At 33.2% G+C, this 21,101-nt stretch overlaps 1 protein-coding gene across 8 annotated transcripts in view; it reads right to left on the bottom strand.

The window, feature by feature from the left end:
• The window catches only part of STAU2 (staufen double-stranded RNA binding protein 2), a 251,657-nt gene that overhangs the window by 202,576 nt on the left and 27,980 nt on the right, over positions 1–21,101 (bottom strand). For all 8 annotated transcript variants that reach the window (XM_054692175.1, XM_054692174.1, XM_037505302.2 and 5 more), the window contains 2 exons: positions 13,663–13,822; positions 5,801–5,936 (listed from right to left, as the gene is read on the bottom strand). In XM_054692175.1, the coding sequence (XP_054548150.1) occupies positions 5,801–5,936; positions 13,663–13,822 (296 nt within the window). The remainder of the gene's footprint in view (positions 1–5,800; positions 5,937–13,662; positions 13,823–21,101) is intronic.

The following is a 21,101-nucleotide window of genomic DNA, read 5'->3' as shown; positions in this document are numbered from 1 at the left end:
ATGAAATAAATTGTGTTCAGATATTTAAGCAAACTTGTTCCACTGAATCAAATTTCGAAAGACAACCATACTGTCTATAAAATTTTTTCCACGATTTATAGATTTATTTCCCAGGACAAAAAGAAGTTTTAAGTATGTACTCAACTCGTATGCCATATATTAAGAGAAAGAAACTTTACTAAACTAGCCACAAGTAACTGGGCAAGAATGGGATACATTAAGCTAAAGATAACCAAATATTGACAACTCCTTCTGGGAGAAATCACTGATTCCCCAATTTTGAGTGAGGTGCTTACTCTCGATATTGCCAATACAAAACATACCAATCACATCTGAGGATAGAGAGACCTATCATGGGGTGTATGTCATGAAATTGTTCCAAATTGAATGATGAAAACCAGTACAAATAAAGAAAGTCCAAATCCTATAAATATAAATAAAGAACAAATGGGTTACTCAGGCTGTATGCTAAACAATACCATTTTCTGAAAGATATGTTACACATTCCTATCATGGAAGCGCTAGAGCCTCAAGTACCTCCTCCCAGGCGTGCTTCCGACAAACTCTCAAAATCAAAGACAATCTTTCATATTCTCCATTAAGCTTTTGGGATGATAAAGTGACTCCTAGATCTCAGAGGCAATTTAAACTAAACATAATCAAAACTGATTTCCTTGTATTTCCAAAGACCTACTCCAACTCCTCTCATTATAAACAGTATAACTAGCTTTTCTGATATGTGAAAGTTATCTTTAGTAGCTCCCGTCCAATCTATTTCCAAGCACTGCTTCAAGATGAACCTTGTAAATATCTAGATACTGTTCACTCCTCTTTATCTTCAGTAGTCCAAGCTCTCATCAAATTAAATCTGAATTACAGCAACATCCTAGTTCGTCTTTCTCCTTTGAATTTTAAGCCTATTACAATTATGTTCCACATACTACCAAAGCAATATTCCTAAAACACACTTAGAGTTATTTTACCCCTCCATTTAAAATCCTTCAATAGTTTCCAGTCACCTTCAGAATAAAATGCTAAATCTCTTGGCAAGTTATATAAGGCCATCATATCAGTACCCCGCCTCAACTTCAGTTTTTTCATTTCAGATATACCTAACTCTTTGCAAGTCCATGACTGAACTGAAGTTCTCAGGATTCCTTGCTGTTGTTTGCAAAATCCTCATTGCTTTTCCACACCTTATTCACCTGGCAAATGCCTACTTAAATGTGAAATTCAGTTCAAGAGACAAGTCCTTCTGGGAGGATTCATTGATTCCCCAATCTTGAGTGAGGTGCTTGCTCTCAATGTTGCCAGAACAGAATATGAGCACATCTTTCACTCCCTTCTTGTTTCTTTTCATTGCCTTCGTTTCCAGTAGATTCAGCATCTACTAGATGTGTTTTTTATCAAAGTACCTAATCTAACACAACATGTAGCAAAGAATAAGCATTCAATAAATGTCTGTTGAATGAATAAGACCTTACCAAAATCCTTTCATTTGGTATTATCTCTATTTACAAATCAGGAAACTAAGGGAGGTCCAGTGCCTTACCTAAGATCACACAGCTAAAGAGAGAACTAGTATTTGAACCAATATCCTGCCTGTAGTAGAAATGATTCTCAGATTCTGCCTTTAGAAAACCATTCTCTGCATGTACACTGCATGATTGTTTCAAAGGGGCTAAAACCTGTTTTGCCATGCTGGGCACATAACCAGTTTTGGCCAATTAAAGTATCCCCCCTCCAAATTAAGTCTGTATAACAAATTCTGGGAGAACAAAATCTTTCTTGGGATATTCTAAGAACTATCCAAAAATAAAAACGTGTTCCTTTTCTAGTACAAGCATAGGAACTTTATCACATGTGAAGTATATAGTAAATGGCAGTGAGTGTCTTTGAAAATAAAGTTAAGCATGGGAAAAATTAGGTAAGAGCTAGTAAGAATTAAAAAACGAGGCAAAAGCAACACAGAAGCCCTACATGCCTGAGATCTTTCCAAGAGCCCTTTTAGCAACATCAGCAAAAATTCTCACTTTCACATGATCTAGTTTGAATTGCAGCCCGATAACAATCTGCATCAGCAGACAAGGGGACCTTCTGGACATTAGCTAAGCAGTAATGCTATTTCATCTGTAAACATACAAAATTAATTAATGACCTATAGAAGGCTTGATTTCAGGCACTCTGCCCCTCTGGAATTAAATAAAATTGTTCATCCTTCATGACAACTATGTAAGCAGGTCTACAAACTGCCAACAAAGGTGAAAGTCTTAGAAAAGTAAATCAAACCACATGATTGCCTGTTACCTCTCTAACCTCACACAGCTCCTTCATCCCTGAGTCACTCTGTTCCAGCCACACTAACCTCCTTATAGAAATGCCAACATGTCAGTCACATCCCTACTTCAGAGGCTTTGCCTTTGCTGCTGCTTCTGCCTGGAATGTTCTCTCCCTCACCACCACCACCAGCCCCCCCATGATACACAGATGATTCCCTCTCTTTCTTTAGGTTTTTATCAAAAAAGTCACGTTCTCAGGAAGGTGAAAAAATGAACTACAAGTTACCAACTATTGGTTTCAGTAGAGCAGGCAAGAGATAATAACTATTTGGTGGAAAAGGGACATCAGCACAAAGACCAGAGGGCCGGAGGATAACAAAAGCCCCTTATTTCCTACCAGGACAACACAGTAAATTCCCCAGACACATCTGGGAGAAAGTGGGGAAGGGCAAAAGTCAAAGAAATTGTGGAAACTGTGCCAGCTTTTCTCACAGATCCTGAGCAATATTTTTTTTTTAAAAAAAGGAATAATTATTTATTTATTTATTTTTAGATTTATTTATTTTTGCATACAAGAACCGGAGTACAGGCCAGATATGCGGGAGGGTGAGAGGATTCACCAGAGACAGAGCGGGGAACAGAACAGGCAAACAGACTGAAATACACTGCTGAGGGGAGCAGTGGGCGCAACAGGAAAAGTCTGCTGCACCATGTGCGATTCTCACTGGCTGGCTGGGTTGAACCAGCGCTGCAGAGGCTGCGGACAGATTCACAGCACTGCGCTCAACAGCCTGCGCCACCCAGTGAAGCCCCTGAGCAATAATATTTAAATGAACTATTTACAATTTGAACAGGACTAAGTTTTATTTATTTATTTATTTGGTCTGGGCTCTCAGAGGACTAAGTTTTAAATGAAAATGTTTCCACCATAAGCAAGATAGCAAAAAGTATCAGAATATGTACAGACTAAACTATCTTCTCCTCACATCTGCGTTATGTCAGTAAATATATAAAATGATTTAAAAAGCATCAGCCTAGAAGAAATGATAATTATGCGATGTGACAGAGGTATTAATTAACAAATGTCTCAATGACAATCATATTGCAATATTAATGTACCAAATCAATGTTATATACACTTAAACATATGCAATGTTATATGTCACTGACTATCAATATTTTTAAAACTATAAGTAAATATTTGTTCATATGTGAGAATTTCTCAGGCATAAAAGCAATGAGAAATCACAAAAACATAGCTAAAAGATTAGACCATATAACATTGAAAACTATAGAACATTAAAAGAAAACAAAACTCGGGGCCTCCCTGGTGGTACAAGGGGTTAAGCACTGCACTATGAAGCAATCGCAGCCTCTGCAGCACAAGTTTGACCTCCGGTCAGGGAGAAACCCACATGGCGAAGCAGACCTCTCCTGTCACACCTGCTGCTCCCCTGAGTACTGTACTTTGGTCAATTTGCCTGTTCTGTTTCCCACTCTGTCTCTGGAGAATCCTCTCACCCCCCAGATCTCTGGCCTGTACCCCATCTCTTGTATGCATAAATAAATAAATCTTTAAAAAAAAACTAAAAGCTAATTTTTTTAATCAAGAAAATTACAACAAATAAGAATTAATGCTAATAACCTCAACACAAATATTTGAAGACTAACCACACAATACATAACATTTTATTTTAAAAAGTTACTTAACAAAAATGCAAATTTAAAAGGACAAATTAAAAGAATAAACTAGGCCTCCCTGGTGGTGCAAGGGGTTAAGGACAGCACTGTGAAGCTATCTGTAGCCTCCGAACCAGAAGTTCAATCCCTGGCCAGTCAGGGAGCTACCCACATGGCGCAGCAGACCTCCCCTATCTCACCCACTGCCCCCCTCAGCAGTAGATCCGCCTGTTCTGCTCCCCACTCTGTCTCTGGTGAATCCTCTCGCACCCTGCACCTCTGGCCTATACCTGAGTTTTGGATGCATAAATAAAGCTTTAAAAAGTAAGAGCTTTAAAATAAATACATAAATAAAAATAAAAGACTAATAAATATTTGAAAAACTGTTCAGTGTCTCAAGTAGTCAATAAACCAAAACTAAAAAGTGTATCAATTTTTAATCAAACAAAATAATTTGTCTTAAACAATCTGTCAGTGTTATCACAATAAAACTGAATCCACTATAAAAAATTTATATACTTAAAAAGCATCCCTTGGGCATATGAAGTACATGTAGCCATAAAAAAATATTTTTCCAAAATTAAAGATGTGAAAAATCACTGCAAATAAGTGAAAAGTGAGCAAAATATTACATATGCAAAATGAACAAATTATGATATATTCATATAAAGGACCACTACCAAGTAAGAAAAAAGGGCAAAACCCAAATGCAAGCAAAATAAATCTCAAAAAACAAAAGCAAATAAACAATAAAACCATTATACAAAGTAAAAGAAATTACAAAAAAGTAAATGCCGCATGATATTTATATTAAGGTCAACAACAGGCAAAATGAGTCTATGGTGATAGAATAGTGGTTACTTCTAGGAAGAGATGCATTAAGTGCAAATAGGTATTGAGGAATTTCTCAGGGGTGTCAGAACATTCTGGCTCTTGATCTCAGTGGTGAGCACATGAAAATATACATATGTAAAAAGTCATCAAATAAAAGGCTAATACATATTTACGAGAATAAAATGAAGTCATAACGACATATGCTTCAGATTTGTACATCTTCACCTAAAGCCTATACAATGTTGTAAATTAATATAACCTCAATAAAGAAAAAGATTTGTGCATTTTATCATTCACATATTATGCCTGCAAAGAATATGATAGAAATTGTATGTAAAGGAAAAACTTCAATTTGGGTAAATATATTTATTTGCAAAGAAAAAAGAAAAAAATGAAGTAAATAAAAATATTAAAGAGGGCTTATTCTATAACTATAATTGATTTATATTTTCTTTTTAACTTTTTGCATTTTATATTCTCTAAAATAAGTTTTATGACTTTCATAAATGATTAGAAAAATAAATAATAAGTTCTTTAGTCTGTATGCTTATAAAAGAAAATTGTTATGCTTGTTAACTATCAAAAAAATACGCAATGTACAGAAAGACTTAGTAAATCCTTCAGAAAATTATCCCATAAATTATAAGCACTCAGGTGTACGATTATTCAGGTAAAACAGGAAAACACTACTTAAGGTAAGCATACAGTTGATGAATAAATGAGCAAACCAACTGGCAAGTCAGCACCATTCTGTGGAATGACTTTAAAACTTGGTCCTGCCTACAGCAAACACAAGGATCTCTAGATTCAATTAAAAAATCTAGTTCCTGAAAATGAGGTTTTTCAATGTATTACTTTAAAATATTCCTTGTGACCCTGAATTACCTAAGTTCCATGCAAAATGCCCAAAGTGGATCCCCTTTACAATGAAATATTTTTTATTTCAGAAACTTTTACAATATGCATAAAATAATGAATAAAAACAAAACCAAAGAAGACATACAAACCTCTGATTGTACATGCCCCGAAAGTTGTAATTAGCTCTATAATTTGGGAAAGGCTTTGGATCTAATGGCCTGTAGATGGCAGGCTCTCCCCTTTTCATAGCAAGCCCATTCAGTTCCACAGTTGGAGTTATACTACCTGTTTAAAAAAAATATTAAAGGCACACAAGTGAAATATTTCCATAATAAATCATGCAAGCTATATTTATATTACATATAATTACCATGGAAAAAGGTAGGAGTAGATGGCCCATCTGTATGATTTTCTAGAGTATAAACAAAGTACATACACAGAAAAAATGTTTCTAATAAAGTCTGGGATATCTGCAACATTTTCTGTATGCTAAAGACCAAAAATTCAAATTTATAGTCATACTATTTCAAAACAAAGCAAATACAAGATTCACAGACTGCTTGAGCTGAATATTATAAAGTATTAAACTTCAACATAACTTACCCCAAAAAGCTTATATTTGTTTAATCATTGAAAACATCATCTGTGAAAATTTACATTTTTGCATTTAAGCTACAAGTTAGCAATGAAAAAAGGTCATCAATAATTTTTAGACATATCTAATGAAAATAATCTTTTAGTTTTACTATAATCAACAGGCCAAAGGAAATATAAAGACTGCTCCAAAATAATCCTTAAAGATACATACTGACTTATTCATGGATGAAGCTATATATATATGAGATTTGTTTCAAAATAATTCTTAGAGAATATAGATGAGAAACCAGATTGGCTGCCATGTGTTGGCAACTTAAAGTTGGGGGATGGGTAGAGGGGTACTCACTATCTCATTCTCTCTACCTTTGTAAAAGTTTGAAAATTTTTCCTTATAGAAATAACATGTAAAAGTATTAAATCAAGGCATTTTAAATACCTAAAGAAGTTACTTAATAAAATATGTGTGTAAAGTCACAAAGTGATTATAAAGTTTTTATAAGTAAAGTTCATTTTCAATGCAAATTCTGCAAAACTTCATTTGAGTTATGCCTTTTGAACCATACATTCAAGCCTCCACTCATCACATACAAAAACAGGTGGACTTAGTGCATCAGAGAAATCACTGCTGGCAATAAAATACCATCAAATGGGCAACAGAGCCTGACACAAATGTGCAAGAGCAGCCTGGTCATAAGCAATCCATCAATCCACTAAGAGTCAATAAAGTGCTCACATATGTTTCAATTGTCTCATATGTCTCAAAAGAATTCAATGAAGCTACAGAAAAGAGAAATAACAGGAACCAAACCAAGGTTAAGAAGAAGACAGAAATAAAAAGAACAGAAGAATAAAAGAGGATGTCAGAAAAGACAAGAATAAGAAAAACAGCAAAGAAAAGTTACCTTGAATAGTAAGTCCTAGTAGTCCAAATCCTGATTTAATACATACACTAAAGGCAGAGGAAGAACCAAGCACAAAGGGACTCTTCTTTCTTTCTTACAGTATTTTAAGAAGGGATGATAAATAAAATGCACAAACCTTAAGCATACATTTCCAAGATTATTACATATGTAAACACTCATGTGACCACGATTCAGCTCAGGATATGAACATTTCCTTCACCCAGAAAGTTCCTTCATTCTCTTTTCCAGTCAAAACCCACCTCCCCAATATACCCATTCTGACTTGTGTCATCACAGGCTAGTTTTGCCTATTCTTCAAATCTGAGTATATATTATTTTGTCTTGCTCCTTATCACTCAACATAATGATTTGTTGAAAATATCAGAATTTCCAACTTTTTTTAATCATTGAGTGGTACTGCACTGAATGAATGAATGAATATATCAGTTTTTCTATTCTGCTGGTGGTGAGACATTGGGATTGTTTCCAGTTTGGGGTTATTAAGTATAAAAGCACCTTGAACATTTTTTAATAAGTTTTTTGGTGGATAAACATACTCATTTCTCCTGGGTATATACCTACCAGTGGAAATATTAGGTAATATTTTATTAGGTAATATTAGTTAACATATTAGGTAAAATATTAGGTAATATTAGGTAAAATATTAGGTAAGTCTATGTCTTTAAAAGTTTAAATTTTTCTTATTTCATAAAGATTTATGTTTAATAATTAACATGCTAATTACATTTTAAGACATCATTTTGAGTTCTACTTTGCAATAATCATACAGCTACAAATAGCATAAGGTTAAAATAAGAAAAAGGAAAGAAAAGAAAGCTTGGAGGATCCATTTAAGTATGGCAATACATAGGAAATTAATTATGTTTGAAAATCACCAGTCAAGTGATTTTAATGCACTAGTAGAATCATTATGTCTACCACTCCTACCAAATTGGATCTTAAATTAGGTAAAAATATTCATATCATTTAAAAAATAATCTCATATACAGTCTTCATTTGAAAATAAGGCTACCACATATCTTCTACATAGAAATGGAGAAAGTGGTCTTTGTGAAGAAGACCAGAAGGCAGAAAAGCACAAACTATGCCAAAAGGCTTCAACTTTTTTAAAGTATCTCCATATGTTCGATACCAAATTGAGCTGACATTTCCACATGTGGACACCATCTTCATTTACACTGTAATGCTTTCAAAAAAACATTTAAAGAATTACTTCAAACTATGAAATGTCTCCAGGAAATGCAAAATACCACATTGTTTTCAGTGGGGTAGAGTTGAATTCAAGTTGCAAAAAGAAAATCATTACATAGAAATCCGCAGGTATTTTATGACTATAAAGTTGAAACTATAAACATAACATTAGTTTTTAGTGATTTTTAGATAACTAGAGGAAATCATTATATTTATCAACAATAAATATAACAAGGCTTATTAATTAGATATACATACATAACAAAAATTATGGATTCCTACTATGTGACAGGTAAAAAGAAAAGTGCAACAGTTTTCAAGGAGTGACATTATTATTAACATTTAAAAAAACAGTTGTTAGCAACTTAGAAAGTCCCTGAAACATAATAGTCACTCAATAAATATTTGTTGAAAGAACGAACTGATTAATCAACCAGGGCTCTTAGAGACCTAGCTAGAGCCAGGGCTAGGGCAAGAAAAATACAAGATTAACACTTATTGTGTCAGAAAGTAAGAAGTACTCAAAGAATGAGGAGAAACAATCAGAAAACAGGAGTCAACTTGAAGAGCATACCACTGATCTAACTGGTACAATTTGAAGCATCTAAATAGAGAATGACAGTAACAAATTACAAGTTTGCCAATAAAACGAGAATCCAAGATTCTATAGTGACATAAATAAATAAACCAAAAAATGAGTGGAAAGAGAAAATTCTGGGTAGAATGGCAACTAATAAGTCAAAAGAGAATAGAGAGTTTAAAAAATCATGCTTGGCAACATTTAGAGTCAACATTTAGAGTAATTTAGACAACAATCATCAATAAATGCCAAATTTGGTAGGTGAAAATTTGATGAGAATAGAATATTTATATAATCTCAGAAAACACTTAGTAATTACATACTATTTAATAATAAAACATACTGATTAACTTTACAATAGAGAAGACTGGAAGATACTCTCTTCACCAAGTAACAAAATGTCATCACTAGTGAGAAAAATCAATCTTGGGTGTCTCCTGATATGAAACACACACATGATTTCAGGTTACTTCCATGATATTTGTGATTTTTTAAAAAAGGCATATAAATCATAAAGAAACATCAGGCAAACATAACTGAGGAGCATCCTACAATGTGCCTCTGTACGCTTTAAAAATGTTAAGGTCATACAACACAAGAAAGACCAAGGAATTACTCCAGACTGGAATGGAATTGAGAGAAATAGTAAGAATATCACATCCTGGTTAAATCCTAGATATTATAGAGACAATTAGTAAAATCTGGATGGAGCCTGTGGATGACATGGTAATACCAGATCTATGCCAATTTCCTGACAGGAGAGTGTATATGTACCTAGGAAATACACACTGAAATACTAAGGGGTAATGAAACAGAATGTCTACAATTTATTTTCAACTTGTTCTGGGGAGTCTGGGTGAAGGGTAAAGAGTACTATTTTGACAAAATATATAAATGTGTGTATATGCATACATATATACATATATTGTATGTGCATATAAATAAACATATGTATATATCAAATTATATCCAAAAATGTTTAATAAATTACAGAGAAAAAGCAAAATAGCTTTATGATATATTCCCAATTAACTGTAAGATCAGCCATACCAGAATGAATTCAACTTCTCTCCAGGATGTAACTATTATTTAAGACCCAGGACTATATCCTTCTTTCGCTGCAGTTTATAAAGAGGAATGGATTTTCTTTTTAATAAATGGTGCTGGGCCTCCCTGTGGTGCAGGGGTTAAAGACTCAGGGCTATCAAACTATAGCCAGCCACTGCGGCATGAGTTCAATCCCAACTAGGGAGCTAACCCACATGGCACAGCAGATCTCTCCTGTCTTACCCACTGCTCCCCTCAGCAGTGTATTTTAGTATATCTGCCTGTTCTGCTCCTGACTCTGTCTCTGGTGAATCCTCTTACCCCCCCACACTTTTGGCCTACAACTTAGCTCTTGAATGCATAAATAAAAAATAAATCTTTTTTTAAAAAAGGAGCTGTGTTAACTGAATATCTATAAATTAAACCTATATCACCTGCTACATAAACTCTAGTTCTTGATAAATCTAAAATTAAATTAAAAAATAAAGCTGCTTAGAATAAAATAAGGTTATTGTCATAACTTTGTGGGAGACAAAGATGTTTTAAATGGTATACAAAAAAAGCACTAACCCTAAGAATAAAGACTAATAAACTAAACATCATTAAAATTAAAATTTCTGTTCATTAAAGTATACTATTATAAGTATGGAAAGATATTTGCAATATACACATCCAACAAAAGATGTAAATTCAGAACACATGAGATTATAATTTTTTATTGTAATAAAATGTGATAAAATTTTTATTACAATAAAAAATGTAAGTTTTTTTAAAAAGATAATGCAATTTTTTTAAATGGGAAAAATATTTCAACCAGCACTCCACAATAGAAGCAATCCTAATATAAACAGGTTTGTGAAAAGGTGTTCATTTATACTTGCTTCTAGGGATATGCAAATTAAAACCACAGTGAATTACTACTGTTCCCACTACAGAACAGCTAAAAAATTTGAAAGCTGAAGATACCATATGTTGACAAGGATGTGGAGAGCTCTCATATACTACTAGTGGGAGGGAAAACTGATACTGCTTGATATCTTATATTAATACTGAACACAAGCCAGTTATATTTATTCCCCACAGAAAGATAAATATATGCAAGAATGATGTCAGCAATATTATTTCTAGTAGTCCAAAACTGGAAACAACCCAAATGTCCATCAATAATAGTATAATGAATAAGTAAATTCTGGCACATTCATGCAATGGAATTCAATTGGCAATGAAATATTACACTGTTAAAGATAACAGAGATAGGGCCTCCCTGGTGACGCAAGGGGTTAAGACTCAGTACTATCAAGCTGTTGGCAGCCACTGCAGCATAGGTTCTATCCCCAGTCAGGGAGGTGACCCACATGGCCCAGCAAACCTCTCCTGACTCGCCCACTACTCCCCACAGCAGTGTATTTGAGTCAATCTACCTGTTCTGCTCCCCATTCTGTCTCTGGTAGGTTCTCTCTCCCCCCACACACACCTCTGGCCTATATTCAGGCTCTTGTATGCATAAATAAATAAATCTTTAAAAAAAAAAAAAGATAACAGAAAAGAATACCAAGAACATTGGGGGGAAAAAGCTGCCACAAAAGAATATAGTGTATGACTCCAAAAAGCAGACACAATGCATCTAAAACTATAGAAAGCAGAATAGCTGTTCCATTTGGAGTTGTTTAACTGCTACAAGGGGGCATGAGGGAAGTTTCTGAGCAATGATAAAGCCTCTGGTATGCAGTGCAAAATTCCACTAAGGCTCTATAAATTGTAATGTCTACCTTTGTCTGTACACAGTATGATAGTTTATTTTAAAAGTTTGTGCCCCAAAATCTATTCATTCTCTCAACCCACTGCAACAATATCTGTTCCATTCCTGCTACTGCTACCAATAATTTTACAAAGCAGGGGGCAAACAGTATTCAATGCACATGAATTTCTTTCCTCTTTCTTCACTCACAACTTATGGCAATGGTTTCCTAACTTACCTTGCTTTCTGTATTTTCCACCTTCTATTTATCTATCAAACTGAAATTCCTAAAAGGGTCTTTTAAATACAGCTGCTCAGAAATATTAACTCCCCCAAATTACAAATAAAATTACCTAAAAGTTGCCATTCCAGTTGATCACTATTCACTCCCCCAACTACATCTTCAGTTTTATCTCTTATTACTAACCTGTTCTAATTAAAGACAAACTACCAAAAAAAATTGTTTACCAAACCCATTGTTCGGAATCCTATTTCAATGCCATTTCTCACAATAGTCTCTCAACCTATATTATTTCCTCTCAACCTATATTATTTACTTTGTATATTATTTCCTCTTTCTGACTACTCTTTATCCAAGGCCACTATCTTACCTCAAGTACTATGGTCCACATTTATCATTATCTATGATACTAATGACTGTCATTATTTACTTGGTGCTTAACTTTACCATCAAGTTATGTATTTACATATACAACTGTTAAATCCTTACAGAAAAGGTCAATTGTTTTTATACTTCACAGATATATATTAAAGTCAAGCCTCTATTAATCAACAGAGGTAGTGATATGGGGCTAAAAATCAACCAATAATCTGGAGAGATTTTTAATGATGAAAAAGTAGGTAGTCTCTTAGCAACTTCAAACTAAATAGTTCTTTTTCTTTATTGTAATGACATTTAGGCTGAGTTACACTTGCTTAATAAGTACCAGAATCAATTAAACAGAAGCAAAAGGACTTACAAAAGAATAGACAATGTCTACCAAGCACATGCCACATAAGAAAGAAGTATCTGCATGAGTTGATTACTAGCATAAGTATCTGCTCACAAATCTACCAAACAAATTAATTTATCTATCCAATTAAATAGATTAGAGAGTACTGTTGGTCAGTATGTGTTCTTTTTACTTCATAAGAAAAATTTAAAGCAGTATTAGTCACAAAGTAACCACTTGATTCAGTAAATTAAGGAATTAATAATTGGAGATACAGCTGATATTAAACTTAGGCAACTTAAAGTTGATATTACCTATTCATGAACTACATCCACTATAGCTTTGCCTCTTTCCAATAGCTAATTGGACATACAGTGCTGTTGGTATTGCATGCATTATGCTGTATGGTATTATATGGTATGCCATCAGAACAACTTCTAAAAATTATTCTTAGGGTTTTAAATTAGCATACTCATTAACTTAATAGTATATCACACACAGGTGGTTTTGTTTTGGATTTATAGGTTTCTTAATAAAGTTCCTATAAATGTTCTAAAGTAAGTATTAATCATATCTACATGATCAAAAAAATAAGATGTATAAGGCTAATTTTATAATTATTAAACTACCAAAAAAACTCTTTAATTACTAAATTATATGTCCTGTGTCTTAAAAAGTGAAACTGATCATTTCTATCATTACTTTAGAGAAAAAAACCCAGTAATGTTTTCTGTTTTTTGTATACAAACATCTTTTTGCCAACATTTAAAAAATAATGCACCTTTATAGCACCTACCAAAACAAATCTTAAAAATAATTACCATTACCTTCCTCATTCCTCACCTTCAGTTATTATTCAGCTGTTGTGTGTGTACATGAATACCTGCAGATTGTGCAACCAGCCTGCTATAAAGGAAAATACAGAGAACAAACACATGTAGAACACTGCGGTATGACAGAAGGAGACAAGTCAGTATCATACCTGGGTTATTATTAACATTGCTTTTGGGTGGTTTCTGAACCGGTTTGGGAAGCGTAGATTCAGTCAAAGCTTTATTAGCAACAGCCTGTTGGGCTTTCTTTATACTGCTTCCTTCGGATTCCCATGTCTGCTCACCAAGGCTCAGTTGCACTGAGAACATCTTTGAAAAACAAAAATAGACATAAAAACATTAAAGTATTTCAAGAAAATTTTGATATGTTGTCTGAGAGAAAAATATATTAGTGAGAATCAAAATTTTACAGCTAGAGGTAACTTCACAGATCATTCCTGCTAAACAATGTTAAGAGATTGTGCCAAATTCTTTTCTATTCTGTCCAAAGGTTTAATGGCAGTTGTACGTGTACATTTTGGGTAAAATAAATCAAAAGGGAAACTCTCTCCTTATAGAATCATATTGTTAATGTCATTAAGCATTCCTCAAAACAAAGTAGAATAAATAAGAAAAACTAAGAATTCAAAAAGCCCTACTTTTACACTTTTATAAAATCTAGTTCCTTAAAGTTTATACTTAATACAATCTAGTCTATGAGTTAGGCATCTATGAAATATTGTCACCAAGAACCTCTCAAAATTTCCCAAACATTTAACTAATCACCAAATTCTGTCAATTTTAACCCTCATAAATATTTCTCAAAACTCTCTCCTCTCTCTGCCAGTGACAATGCATTGGACCCAGTCTTTCATCATCTTTATATTAGCTGTAATAATCTCCTGATTATTGCTAAAGCTACCTTTCTAAAATTCAAATCCAACTGCATTGTCCCAATCACCACCCCCAAACCAGGTTACAAACCTTCAAGTATTCCCATTCTACCATGGTACCAAAAGTTCTACCCATTCATCTTCATTTCACATCCACCCCTCCCTTTTTAATACTAACATTCCATTCATATCGTATTTCCATATAAGCCCAAAAACCTACTGTTCATCTTTAAAATTTAGGACCAAATTACAGGATACATATGCAATCCACTGTTTCATTCCACAGTTGGCTTATTACTTTGTAGGAACACAAACTAATAATCCAAAAATACTTATTAGCTACAAACAAATATGTGTATTTCTACAGAAAGGATATCAGATAAAAAGCACCTTAACCAAATGATTAAAGTTAGCATCGTCAATAATCATACAAACTGATATCATGTACAACCTGATATTTTCAAAAGAGAAGTACACAGTATTCTTGGCCAAAAACATTTAACCTCAACTTAACCATAGGGAAGAAATCAGATAGGCCAAGATTATAGTCTGTAAGACAACTGGCCCAAAGTCTTCAAAAAATGTCAAAGTAGTGAATGGAAAAAATAGAATGAAAGAATTCAACAGAGTTGTCTTGAACTGAAAGAGGATAAAATACATGTATGATTCCTGATTGGGTTTGTACTGAGAAGAAATGTAAGTCCAAAGGGCATTTAGAGAAAAACTAGGAAGCTTTGATTATAGACTATATTAAATAACATATTCAGTCAATGTTAAATTTCTTGAATGATGATATTATTGTGGTTATACAGAAAAATGTCTTTGATCTTACAAGACAGAGATTCAAGTATTTAAGGGTATAATAGGGTCATGTTAGTTGAGATTTATTTTTAAACTATTCAAGGAAAAGAATATGCCAATATGAAGGAAAAAGAAATAAAGCAAATACATTAATGATTAGTAAGTCTGAAAGATGTGTGTGTCCATTGTACTAATCCTTAAATAGTTTCTGTAGATTTTCAGGTTTTTAAAACACATAATTGAAAAATATTTACAACCACTAGAAATTGAAAATATACACATCTGCTAAAAGTGATTTTTTCTTTTATTTTGATTCATTTTAAAGTGCACACATAAGAGGAGGCCCAGTGGAGCAGACAGAGAATTACTGGGGCTTTCTTTGGTGGTGGGAATTGTATGAAAACATAAATTCCTAGAGGTTTGAACCTATAACCCCAACAAAAATATAGTGTTGTAAGCCAACATTACACCAAAAACATAACTGGGAGAAAAAAAGAATATAAGCCATCAAATGGCTCCCCTAGAGTAAGCATAAATTCACAAAAGATTTCAAAATTAATAAAAACATTAACTCAGAAATAAAATCAGATGCTTGTGGACTGATACTAATATATGTCAGTAATAAGTTATCTGTGCTATAATTTTTTTTCAAATATGAAATACACAAAATCTCATTACAGGTAAGCATTACCAACTGAATTTTTATAATTGATTTTTTATAATTTAAGACATTGTTTAACAGGCACTTGTAGCTTGTTCACACTTGAAAAAATTAAGTTGTAGAAATTTATTACAAATTTTCTTTAAAAATATCAACTTGATCAGTTATGAAAGAAGTTAAAATCATCAAAAGATACATTGAGATAGCAACTGATTTTGAAGATAGGGAACCAAACCGAGACTCACTCTGAACCCTAATTAAGTGATATGTTGGCCCCCTCCAAAAAAGAATGCCATTTCTCATTAGTAGACCTATTACAATAAATTATACTCAATTATTATATTTTAAACTTCATCATAAAACATTTGTGGAAATTTTAAAAATAAAATAAATACCTAAAGCAAATTTATCTGATTTTAAAATAATTTTTCAATGCTTCATTCCTCATTTTTTCAAATTTCAGTACTTAAGAAATCTGCTACAAAGAATATCATTTCCTTTATTCTCACTCTATTCAACTCACAAGCCAGAATGCTGCATCCATTATTCTTCTATTAATTCAGGTTCAAAATCTCAATAGCTTCTTTGTTTATCCTTGCCTCCCTTAGACCGTTTAACATCTCAAACTGCTCCTGGTAATGTCTACTGTCACCACCTCAGTATAAAGCCCCTATAAACACAAACTCAGAACACTTCATTTACCTCCATTCTCCAATCTTTCCTGACCTTACAGATGTCACCATTTTCTCACCTCACAACTAAGACACATTTGAGCAGTTTTCCTTGTCTCCATTTCTCTTTCCATTCTCACCTTGTCCAATTACCAAAATATTGATTCCACTTCAAAAATATTTTTCAAATCTGTCTTCCTCTCCTTATAATTTATACCTCTCCTTTGCCAATGTCTTAGTAGAAGAATATTAATATTGCTCCCCTAAATTACTACAAGACCATCACAAAATCAGGACCTTTAACATTAAGACTTTCCCATACCAGCTATCTTTCTTACATCCATCAAAGTGAACATTCTACAAAATTTAAATTTATCCAAGTCAATCCCCTTCTTTGCTCTCTTAAGAAATCCCACTACAGGGGCCTCCCTGATGGCGCAAGGGGTTAAGACACAACCTATGAAGCAATCTGCAGCCTCTGCAGTACAAGTTCAATCCCTGGCCAGCCTAGGGAGCAAACCACATGGCTTAGCAGACCTCTCCTGTCTCACCCATTGCTCCCCTCAGCAGTGTATTTCAGTCAGTCGGACTGCTCTGTTCCCCACTCTGTCTCTGGGGAATTATCTCACCCCCCAACACCTCTGTCTTGTACCCCAGAGCTCTTGTATGCATAAATAAATAAATCTTTTTTAAAAAAAAGAAATCTCACTACACTGTATACCCAAACTAATACAATGTTTTATGTCAATTTTATCTCAATAAAACTTGAGAAACAAAAATAATTTCACACAATAAAAATTTAATAATTCCAAGTAGGATCTTGAGACACACTGTTTAGAAGTTCCAGTCAAGGTTCCACGACTTACTATGCAACATTAGGTAAGTCATTATTCTTTCTAATTCTGTTTTCTTAATTGTTTTATAAAATGGAGCTAACAAGAACTTATATGATGGTTGTAAAAATGAAAACAAAATGGGGCCTCTCCAATGGTGCAGCAGTAGCGCGCTGGGTTGCGAAGCTGCCCGCAGCCTCTGCAGTGCTGGTTCGATCCCCAGCCGCCGGGCAAGGGTCCCATATAGCGCGCAGACCTCTCCTGCCACCCACTGCTCCCCTCAGCAATGTACTTCATCAGTCTGCCTGTTCTGCTCCCTGCTCTAGCTCTGGTGAATTCTCTCACCCTCCCGCACTTCTGTCTGTACCCAGTGTTTGTATAAATAAATAAATAAATCTTTTAAAAAAAAATTAAAACAAAATGGTGCAAATGCCCTCAGCTGAAAAAAGATTTTTTAGGCTGGATAAAAAGCAAATTCCAGCTACATGCTACCTACAAGGAATGCACTTCAAATACAAACACACATACAGCTTAAAAAAAGAAATGGGACAAAAAAAAGTCATGTTAACATAAATCAATGAAAAGAATGGTTATATTAAATAGGGCAAAGTAGATTTCAGAGCAAAGACGCTGCAACTAGTAACAGCAAAGGTTATTTCAGAAGCCAAAAAGACATAACGATACTAAAGATTTCATCAGCTAACAACACAGCTTCAAAATACATGCAGCAAAACTAACAGAACTGCAAAGAAGAAAATTCACAATTAAAATCAGACTGGATTTTATAACTGATAAAGTGATTATCAGGCAAAAAACTCAAAAACTATAGACTTAAATAACTCTATCACACAACTTAACCAAGTGACATTTTTAAAACTTTCCTCCAAAAAAAAAAAAACATAATACACATTTAGTCTCAATTTCTAACAAAACATTTATAAAGACAGACAACAGACCATTAAACAAGTCTCACTCAATAAATTCAGTTATTCAAGAGATGCAAAATATGTTCTCTGACCAAAATGAAATTAAATTAGAAACCAGTCACAGAAGTAACTCTGAAAATTTTCCAAATTATTTGGAAACAAAATAACACATTTCTAGACAACCCATGGATAAAATGAATTAAAAGGGAAGTCAGTATTTTAAATTGAATAAAAATGAAAACACTAAATCCCAAAAGATGTCATCAAAACATTGCTACAGGAAAACTTCTAGCACTAAATATCTATACTAGAAAAGAATGATCTCAAATAAGTCACTACAGTCTCCATCGTAAGAAACCAGAAAAAAAAGTGTGGTTCAGGGAGTTCCTCATTTGAAACTTGAGGCAAATAGAGGGAAAAAAGAGCAAATTAAGTTTGAAGTAAACAGAAAAAAAGTAATAAAAATAAAAGCAAACAATAATGAAATAGAAAGACAATAATGAAAAAATTCAACAAAACGATCCAAAGAATGGCTCCTTATAAAAATCAATAGTTGATAAATCTCCAGTCAGACTATTATGAAAAAAGAGGAAACACAAATTACCAATATCAAGAATGTGAATGGTTACATCACCACACATTCTAAAAGTATTAAAAGTATTAAAAAAGTATTAAAAAGTATTAAAAACATAAAAGGGTATTTTTGAACAACTTTATGCCAATAAATTCAACAATTTAAATTCCTTGAAAAAACACAAATTACTAAAACTCATTCAAGAAGAAATAGGTGACCTGAATACCCCCAAATATATTCAAGAAGTGGAATTTGTCACTATAAATCTTGCCACAAAGAAAGTTCTACGCCCTTATGGTTTCAATGATAAATTCTACCAAGTATTTAAGGAATAAGACAACATATACAGATTCTTCCCAAAATTTGAAGAAGAAACAATTCCCAATTTATTCTCAAAGTATTACCCTAATACCAAAAACAGAGTAAGATAGTACTGGAGGAAATAAAACTACAGACCATTATCTCTCATAGAGATAAATGTAAAAATCCTTAACAAAATATTATATTTCATTAACAAATGGAATCCATCAGTATAGAAATGAGATAATACATTATAACCAATTGCTTTGTTCCAGGAATGCAAGGGTTGATTCTATTTGAGAATCAATCTACGTAATTCACAATATCAAGAGGGTTTTTTTAATAAACCTTGTGATCATCAATCAATGCAGAAGAAACACATAACAAAAATCAATATCTACTCATATTAAAAATTCTCAGCAAACAATAAGTAAAAAGGAATTTCCTCAATTTGTTAAAAGGCATCTAAATAAAAAGCTGTATCTCACATCACAACTTATGGGGGGGGATGCATAATTTCCAATAAAATCCGGAACAAATTAGAGATGTCTATACTAAACACTTCTATTCAACACTGTACTAATGGACATCAGGCAAGAGAATTAAATAAATGACACTCAGGTTAGAAAACAAGATGTTAAACTGTCTTAATCACAAATGGCATGAGGAGCACCCAATGGAATAAAAAAAAAACCTTACTACAACTGATAAGTGAGTTTAGCAAGACTGCAGAATACTAGGTGAACATTTTAAATTTCCACATATTTTTATATGCTAGCAATGAGCAAAAGAACGGTCAGAAATTGCAATTTAATGCCATTTACAACAGCATCAAAAATATTAAATACTCAGGAATAAACCTAAAAGATGTGAAAAATGTGTTCACTGAAAACTACAAAATATCACTGAAAGAAATCAGGAGTATATAAACAAATGATTAATACATTCTCTGTTCATGAGTTGGCAGATTCAATTTTTCTGGTATGTTAATTTTTCCCAAATTGAGCCATAGATTCATGACAGTTCCAGCAAAGATGTTTTATAAAATGGACATGCCAACCTTAAAATTCGTATGAAAATGCCAAAGATGCAGAATAGTCAAAACACTGTTAAAAAAGATCCCAATTACAGGGCTAATTTTATCAGTTTAATAATTAGAAAGTTATAGTAACCAAAAAAGCTGGGCATCTGCATAAAAAAAAAGGATAATAAATCAACAGAATAGAGCCCAAAAATAAACAAATACATATAAGTGAGAGGCTGATTTTTCTACAAAGATACAAAGGCAATGCAGTAAAGTAAGTATAATTTTTTTGACAACTGGACAGTCATATGCAAAAAATAAACCTTTTTTCCAAATCTCATACCATATTAAAAACTAACTGAAAATGGCAATTAGATCTAAATGTAAAACCAAAAACTACAACATCTAGAGAAAAACATGGGCAAAAATCTAACCTTTTATGAGGTAATGATTTTAATTAGATATGACACTAAAAGCACAATCAACCTAACAAAGATCAAATAGGTGAGTTGGAATTCATAAAAATTAACAACTACTGCTCATTAAAAGATACTGTTAAAAAAAAAAAAAAGACAAGCTAAAGACTGGTAGGAAATATTTCCCAAGGCACACTAAGAAAGAATTTGTATCCAGGATATACAAATAGTGACATCACAGAAGAGTAGGCAGAGTAGGAAGCTCCACTGCAGGAATAGTGCCTGCCTGCCACAATGCAAATTTGCAGCAGATATTTTACCAAGTTGTTTTTTTTTTCATCTTATCTACTACTAATATACAGTGATACAGTTAATCTGGATACATACACCATCAAGAATTTATAAATCATCATTCTATTGGATCACACTACAGCAAGTAATTTTTTTTTCTCCAATTAAACTGAGACCCTTAAATGAGTTGCTTCAGGCCACAGAGCTGGATAATATAGA

Source organism: Talpa occidentalis, unplaced genomic scaffold (assembly GCF_014898055.3).
Source record: "Talpa occidentalis isolate TD23 unplaced genomic scaffold, MPIMG_talOcc4v2.1, whole genome shotgun sequence".
Lineage (NCBI taxonomy): Eukaryota > Metazoa > Chordata > Mammalia > Eulipotyphla > Talpidae > Talpa > Talpa occidentalis.
Note: the sequence above shows the minus strand (reverse complement) of the source record. Positions and strands in the feature narration are given on the sequence as shown.